General features: G+C 32.5%; 1 protein-coding gene across 1 annotated transcript; it reads right to left on the bottom strand.

Annotated features, from left to right (window-relative positions):
- Nucleotides 1-271: 271 nt before the first annotated feature.
- On the bottom strand, nt 272-6,847 carry LOC105178480 (mannan endo-1,4-beta-mannosidase 2). Its single transcript, XM_088876628.1, has 5 exons — nt 5,861-6,847; nt 5,093-5,290; nt 3,494-3,616; nt 1,681-1,892; nt 272-855 (listed from the first exon to the last, which is right to left on the bottom strand). The coding sequence occupies exons 1-5, from the start codon at nt 6,230-6,232 to the stop codon at nt 450-452; spliced, it is 1,311 nt and encodes a 436-aa protein (XP_088732754.1). The 5' UTR covers nt 6,233-6,847; the 3' UTR covers nt 272-449.
- Nucleotides 6,848-8,436: the final 1,589 nt, after the last annotated feature.

Consider the following 8,436-nt stretch of genomic DNA (forward strand, 5'->3'; position numbering starts at 1 on the left):
TTCTTGTCCAAGTTTAGTCTAAGCATAATCGTAATCAATCACACGGCAAGTAGTATAATGAACTCACCATATAATTAATATTAATCACATAATAAGAATATTATACTTACGTGTAATTAGTTCAGGTCTGACCAGATTCGATCTAGGCTAAAATTTCCCGTACGACAAGATACTTTTGTTTAAACGGCTTCAAGAACCTGTTCCGAGTCCATACAAGTTTCTCAGCTGCAACAAGATCCATCTGAAAGAATTTTAGGATAAATTCCGAGAATCGCAAAGCAAAAAAATATTTGCATATATGCTTCATTCGATGAAATTATACACCTATATGTGAGACAAATATTAAACTTCCCTCGCTATAGATAATCGAAACAAACAAAAGATGCAAAGGGGATATATTATACTTCAAAGAGATCATTCGAGTTTTATGTATATGTGGTGTCGCTTTATCAACTTCGTGTGCATAATCTTCTCAAGTAACCCAATTGCGAAGGAAGCGCTCCTTGAACTCTTGCAAGTCTACAAGACTGTTCCGTGAAAAGCTTATATGTTGACGGCCTCTTCCATGGAATGATCCCGAAGTCGTCGTTGAAGTCTTCCATCCCTTCAACCAGGAACTGCCAGACTAAAGCTCCAGCACCGGCCTTGTTTCTTAAGGCAGATTTGTAAATGACATCGTAAATCACTTTGTACATTCTCTCTCGCTGAGTGGGGGTGAAATCATTGTTCTCAGTGGATAATCCGAATTCTGTGAACATTACAGGCTTTTTCAGCTCTTTATCGCCGTCCTCAATGTGAGATAGCATCCACTTGTAGACGAATTTTAGCTTGTATTCGAAGTCTGGATTGTGAGTCCTGCCAAAAGGATCCAATCAACATACATTCTATATTCAACAGAAAAGAGAAGATGTTTAAGTGACCTTATAAGCTCTTTAAAAACATCTTAGAAGCTGAACTTATTAGATACTGCAAACTGTTTGGTAAATTTTTCCGTATATGAGCTTACACGATCCAAAAACAAGTTCTTAGGAGCTTATAAGCTCCTTCAAAGAAAGTACGGAGTTCCAAACTTATTTTCAAAATCCCGACAATTTGGTTTATTTTTTCTAATAAATTAAAATTTGCAATCAGTAACATATTATAAGCTCCACAATCTTATTTATTCAAACACTTTAATAACTTCTTTTTAGAATAAGATTTAACATATTATAAGCTCAAAAAATATTTTATAAGACATGTACTTATAAGATCTTATAAATAACCTTAGTCAAACACCCGTTTAGTCTGCCGACTTCACAGTGCAATAGTAGATATATTGGAAAGTCGAGCGTGGATTTGCAAGCATCTTTGTAAAGGACAACCACAATGCTTTACGGTACTTCCTCAAACTTATCTCAAAAGGAAAATGCGTAGGTGAAAATTGTAGACATGGGCAAGCACTTCAACATGACAATTGAACTTCACATTTTCAACTTGCCCTGTTCTTTAATATGTTTTCCCTTTGTCCCTAATTTTACTTCTACAGTCTCTCTAAGGTTCATAAACTGAGTATCTGTCTTAGGATTTTTCCAAGCTTTGTCCTCATATACCGAATGTTAGATAATTTATGCAGGCAAGTAAAGGGACAAGCAACACAGTATATACGCAAAACAATCAATAGAAATGAAGATAGCTGCGCACCAGTGATCAGGGTAAATATGAACCGATGCGAAATCAACAGCTGAGATCTTTGAATTTCGAATAAAATCAGTTCCAACATCAGCTGCCCAGAACTCGGGATTGACTGTTAGTCTTTTGGGACTTTTAGGTCCGTAAAATCCTTCAAGGCCCACTGTTATCATATGGTTCCTGTCAATTGATTTCACGAAAGCCGACATTTCTTCTATCCAATCCTGCAGTTGCATGAAATATAAGTATATCTTCATCATCAAATGCAAATCATGATGATGCTAAAAGACTCTCTTGAAATAAAAGATATAAGTAGCTCGGGATATGTCCAAAAAAATAATGGTTTCGACGGCACAACTCAAATAGTTATAAAATTGATTGTAATCTTATAGAGGGTAGCAACTGGCTGCAAAACACCAACAGAAATTCACTGATGTAACAAATTAACACCAATAGTGTTGTTGTTGGTCTTCATGATTTAAAGGGACAGTCATATGCAACCCCCCCCCCCCACCCCCCCGGTCAGCTTTTGGTGGTAGAAAATAGTAGCTGGAAACTGTTAATTGTCTTTTTAACCTCTCTGGAAAATAACCAAGAAAAAAGAAAAGAAAAGAACGAACAAATTAAATATTGTATGAATGAAAAAATACCTATCAAGTTTTAAATTTAAAAATTTCAAGTCTCCTCTCTTCTCCCATCTCTTTTCTCTCTCTACAGTCTACACACACACACACAGGGGTAAGTATATAAGACATAACATAAATGCACAAAAGATATTTGGATGTGCAGGGTGGGGTTGGTTGCGGTGGGGGTGGGGAGACTGGGGAGATGGTGTGTTGGGAAAAGAAAATAAGAGAAATATGAGGACGGACATACAGGAGAGAAATAAAAGAAATTATTATGTATTTGATTTTATAAAAATAATGAAAAAAGGTTTTGAACATCTTTACTATTGCTTGATTGATTATATATAATATTACTTCATGATAATTGTCAAATTATTAATTAAATTATATTTTTATAAGTTAATTACTTTTTAGCTATGTGTTTAATACATTTAAATTATTTGTCACTAATTAATTAACTAGTGGAAAACTTCAGAAAAAATATTCTAATTACTTTAATTTATTTACTTGATTAATATAAATCTACTCATGGTTAAATTATTTTTCAAGTGATTAACTAATGAACTAGTAGACTGTAGATAAACACATTTTTTGTTTCTTTTAACTTTTACTTGATTAATTACATAAGTTTTAGCTATTTCTCCAGCATTAATTGAACTTATTAAAATAAGATTATTAACTATATTATATTAGCTTAATAACACTAAGGAAAAATTAAAATTTAATTTGACGGCAGCACCTTACAGTTACACCCTTGTGTTTAGCTAAAATAACACCTTTGCACCTCGCATCTGCGGGGTGAAAGGATATCTTTGTTGGTGATGTCGTTAGTAGACATAAGTCAAAATCGAACACCAAAAGTCAGAGGGACATTTCAAGGATCTCTGGATGGCATCATCATATCCCAGGCTGGAAAACTCGCCAGGGCGGCGCATGTAATTAACACCAAAGAGGGGTTTGCATGTAATTTCCACTACCAATAGATAGATTGTCATATGACCAAACTTCAAAGAGTCTGTAAGTAATTAGTCCAAAATTTAATACAACTGACATAAATACTAAAATAGTTCCAAGTCCTTTGTCATGAAGAAGATCAGAACAAAATTGAGTTCAAAGAACCTCAAAGATCAATCAACCTTCAATATGATGTATCTTGAATATTTCTATGAGTTTTAAGAGGATAAAAATTTGCTATTTACCTGAAGTGTATCACCAGATTTATCAGTTATACAGCGGGGTTCGTTGATTAACTCCCAGGCAAGGATTGTTGGATCGTCCCTGTACTCGACTCCCGTTATTGAGTTCTTCCTTGTTAGAACAGTCTGCCAAATGTGAAATTAGAAAATATTGTTAAATAATGGTTGATAACAATTACTGAAAATATTAAATTGAGAACAAAGATAAAAGGGGAAGGAAGCTTCGCTTATTTTTGGCAACTGGAAAGGATAATGCTGATGGAGAATAATCTACATCATTTCTGTAGTTATGAGAAGATTTAGAAAACTTAAGCGGTTTGTCTCAATAGAAACGACAAAAAGAGAGAGGTATGGGGGCGGGTGGGCGCGACTGAAATTTCTTTCTTTTCTTTTCTTTTCTCTTCAGCTTCCTAAATTTGTTCCTCCGTTCTTAGCTTCTTATTAACAACAGTGTTGATACCAATTATGTTCATTATAAATTAATACCTGCTAATACTTTATTAATTAGAAGTGCGAGAATGTTTAGCTAAGTACAAGACATATATTTGAAGTAAAATCATAGTATTGACAATATTTATTGAGAATTTTCAATGGAGCTCTTCAACGTGCAGATTGCAACATATTGAGGCAATACAATGTTGAATAATATAAAATCAACGCAGATATAATTTCGAAAAAACACGGAGATGTTAAGCTGCAAAGTAAGTTACCAAAATCATCAGAAAGATAAGTGCAAGTATTAATAGCAACATGACCTCACTGGCAGTTTTTATAGTCTGGATTGATCGATCATTTAAGATTGCTTTTGGAATAACTAGCAGCATCACACTTCATGTTTTTGTGTTCTCAAGTGCAACATAAATTGAAACACGAGAATGTTGAAACAAAGACTAGAAATTTCTGGAAAGGAGGGAATAAAAATGCGTTTGGGAACTCCTACTGTCAAACTGCTTCAATTCCAGAAATGCATATTACTAATAAAATGAGAAGGAAGGAGAAAAATAAAATGGTTTATGCAGCTAAGTCCTGTATCTTCTCCTAGAAAATTAAGATGAAGGGACATAGTTGAGGAATTTTAGTGGTATAGTAATGGAAATTTGTCAATACGCTGACAGAAACAAAAGCATAGATCCACTGTTCCCGGTAAATATTTCTTTGTATGACAACTAGCAAAGATTTTGTATACCAAAATGTACACTGTAAAGAAACTTCGCCATATTTGTTTATATGAAACAAATATCCACCTTTGGCCTTTGGGCATAGTAAATCCTTCTCATAGCTTTGCAAGAGCTCATTCAAGAAGATCAAGACAAGATTTTCCATTCCAGAAAAGTCGTCCTTTTAATGAGAGAAAGTTTGAAATCAAGGACTCGTATGGATAGTACCATAACATTCAAATGTGGCAGGCAATATGATGTATGTCGACAAGAGTTTATATTCCTAAATTTGGAAAGGAAATCCAAAAGTCTCACAGTCATGATGTAAACCTTTCACTGGGTTTACGGCAAGACAAAAGAAAATCGTAGTTTGTATTTTCTTGATCAAATTTGCAGTTCAAGCATGCCAGTTCTCCCAATTTAAAGATTGCAAAAACAAAGTTACCTTAACATAATTCTTGAAATAACGCCGTATTGATGGGTCATAAAAGAACGAATCGTTAGAAGAACTTAAACCGACACCTTCTTCCCATGCCCACTTAACATATTGTGTCTTTCCACCATATGCTTGCAAGTTATTGACCAAGCATAGTATTAGTCTTATTCCATATCTCCTAGATTCTGCAATGACATGATCCAACGCCTGTAATAATGCATGTAAGCATTAAATCGGATTATCCATAAAAGTATAACAGCAATAAATGACAATGTAGGATGGGTAATATAAGGCAGGGCGTCAACATAAGTTCAATACAGAAAACTGAAAGAAACCAGTATATTCAAAAGTTAGTGGGTCATTACCATGATTTGGTCGAAAACAACGAGCACTTTACACAAGGACACTAACACCCACAAGCTTACACAGACAAACACCATCACTATGCTAACTAATTCTAGATTACAATTCAAATACATCCAAATTATGTTTTTACTTTCTGCAATTTTAACTAAATAGAGGAACTTTTCAAGTAAGAGTAAAACACTAAAACAGCAAAAATATAATAAAAAAATAGCATTGTGAACTCAAATGAACCAAGAGATTTGGACTGTACTGCTCCATATCCAAACATCAAAGAATAGCTCTTAAAAAGAATTAAACAACGGATCGAATCTTTAAGTTAGACTAACGATAAATTAGAAACAAAGATCAAACTAGCAGCAATCAACTCCAACGCTATACAAATAATCATACTGACAACAAACTTTCTCTTACTCTGAACACTCTTTCGTTGAATCGACCCGGGGCAATTTGGAGAGCGTTGTAATCACCATCATTGAAAGCCCAAGTTCTACACACAGTAAGGCCCATTTTGGCACCAGCTTGCAGCATTGCCCTGATTCTAGGTTTGCTGGATTCATCCACAGCATGGTCCATCATCCAGTAAGAGTTCCACCCATTAAAGTAGAAAGGTTTACCATCCACAATGAACTGACTCCCATTCCTCGCCACAAAACTTAGCTTCGTATCTCCTTCAAGATTGATCCACAAGTCTCCAAAAGACAAGTATATGAAAGCCACACATGAGGCAAAACCAATAATCGGGTACAACACCCCATTGCCTCCAAACATTTTGCTCTTAACCATCAATATCGATCAAGAACCCCTCCTCCCAATAAACGAAACAAAGCAAAAATACAGTCTTTCAACTGTAAATCAAGAAACAGCTCAAGTAAAGGTACCAAGATGATATCTTTCAGCCACAAACCACAAAAAATGATAGAAAATGTGAAAACCCAAAATAGAAATTGTGGTGGTTTGGATCTATTCAGCTTTCTAAATCTTTGGCTTCCAGATAAAGACAAGACTTTGAAGGCCAACCCAGATCCCCATCGACAGGCAGCAAAAGGGTATTTCAAGAATTAGTTGAAAGACAGCCCAAGTCCAAGAACCATGAATGAGGCTTCATATTTCAGTTACCCATAACCGAAACTGCTTGATAAGAATTACTGAAGACAACAAGGAGAAAGTGTGTGTGTGTGTGTGTGTGTTTCTATATCCTACAATAACGGAAGCCTTATAGTAAGGTAAAACCAAAAGTGAATCATAGGGCAGTTGATGGTGGAAATGAAAGAGGGCTACACCATATGCAAGAAATTAAGGAAAATCCCACCATCCATATATATATATATATATGTATGAAAAAAAGTCTTAGGACAGATTTTAATGAAGAAGAAGGTAGAATGTTGGTATCAAATGCTTTGCCTGATTAGATCTGAAAATCATCATTTCAAACTTTCTTCAAATTTAATAATCTCTGCCTTTGAATAATTGAAGAGGCATCCTCTGTGATTTTTCTATTTGTTTTTTCATTTTTTATATTTTTAATTAGTTTATTAATCTTCATATGTTTTTTTAGATAAATGTAATTTTTATTAAATAAATAGTACAATAGTACAGTACAACAGTGCTCTGTTAATCTTCATCTATTGCTCTTTTTCTAATAATTTTTCATATTTTTTTTATTTTATTTAATTCACATAAATATTTTAAATATTAAATATATTTTCAATTTAGAATTAATTATGCAGGCAAATAATAATAAGGTAATAATTAAGTCACGGGCCATTTATGAGACAGCCCTTTTATCTTTGTCACATTATATTTCCATTTAATTCTTTTCCTGTTTTTCTTTATCTTATTATATATTAGGATAAATTACATCTACTTTTTTTAGATCTGTTATAATTATAAATGTCACTTCATTATTTGAAAAATTACAAATACCTCTCTAATTTTAACATTTGTCTAACAACTAGCTCATGCCGTTAGTTTTCGTTAGATTTCTATCTAAATTTTGTGATAAAATGACCAAAATATTCTTTTGAATTATAAATTTAAATTTTAAATATTTTAAAAAAAATATTTTTGTGGACTAATATTCGTTATGAATTAATAAGTATTATACACACACAAATGTTTTTATATTCTTTTAAAAAATATATCAGCAAAAATAAAAATAGTAATGTCAATTTCATCATCTAGAATTTTTTTTAATTTTTTTAACTTTTAAAATAATAAAAAAATATTTGTAATTATATTAAATCTTAAATAAGATAGTCATAATTTACATTATATATTGTCACATTGTTTTAATACTTTTGAGGGCATCTGAGTCAGTGACCATTTTGATATGTGTACTACTGAACTTCCTTGATTTCAACAAAGAAAAATATGCCCATTTGCTTTTTATTTTCCTTTTCTTCTTATAGTATATTATTTATTATATAATTTAATACAAATTCAAAAAATATTTTAATACATAATTTAAATTAATAAATACGTACAAACGAGTTAAAAAAATAATAAATTATTATAAAAATAACCATACACTAGACTCGAACTTGTTGTTGAGTCTCTCTCTCTCTTTCCTTTTCTGAAGTGAAAGTAATTATTATTCTTTTTTTAAAAATATAATTCGATTAAATTATTAATATCAAATATCTCATTAATATCTGATCAATGTTTTCTGTTAAAGTAGAACAACACCTACCATTAAAATAAAATAATATCTCATATATTAATAGAATTCGAGTTCATAAATTTAAAATTACGAGAATTCAATTTCACCAATTAAACTAGACATCGTGAACAACTTATTGTTGAGTGTGTTGTGCATAGAATTTGGTGCAGAGTCAGAGGAAAAATGAGATATGGTTAGTGTTGTGGGCATGTGCAATTGACCTAAATTAGGTAAAACTCTCTCAACTTATTATTATTATTTTCATCCCCCCCAACATCTTTGTCTCTTCTCTTTTCCTTTGTTTACAAATCTCTGGTAAATCATCACA

This window comes from Sesamum indicum, linkage group LG12 (genome assembly GCF_026168435.1).
Source record: "Sesamum indicum cultivar Baizhima isolate 11 linkage group LG12, ASM2616843v1, whole genome shotgun sequence".
Taxonomy (NCBI): domain Eukaryota; kingdom Viridiplantae; phylum Streptophyta; class Magnoliopsida; order Lamiales; family Pedaliaceae; genus Sesamum; species Sesamum indicum.

What these genes read in the sequence shown, in the direction of transcription:
- LOC105178480 (XM_088876628.1), bottom strand. Translation starts at nt 6,232, where the DNA reads ATGGTTAAGAGCAAAATGTTTGGAGGCAATGGGGTGTTGTACCCGATT. An exon ending in TCAACGAAAGAGTGTTCAGA is followed by an intron (nt 5,291 to 5,860) that starts GTAAGAGAAAGT and finishes GCATTATTACAG; the next exon opens with GCGTTGGATCATGTCATTGC. An exon ending in CATATTTACCCTGATCACTG is followed by an intron (nt 856 to 1,680) that starts GTGCGCAGCTAT and finishes TCCTTTTGGCAG; the next exon opens with GACTCACAATCCAGACTTCG.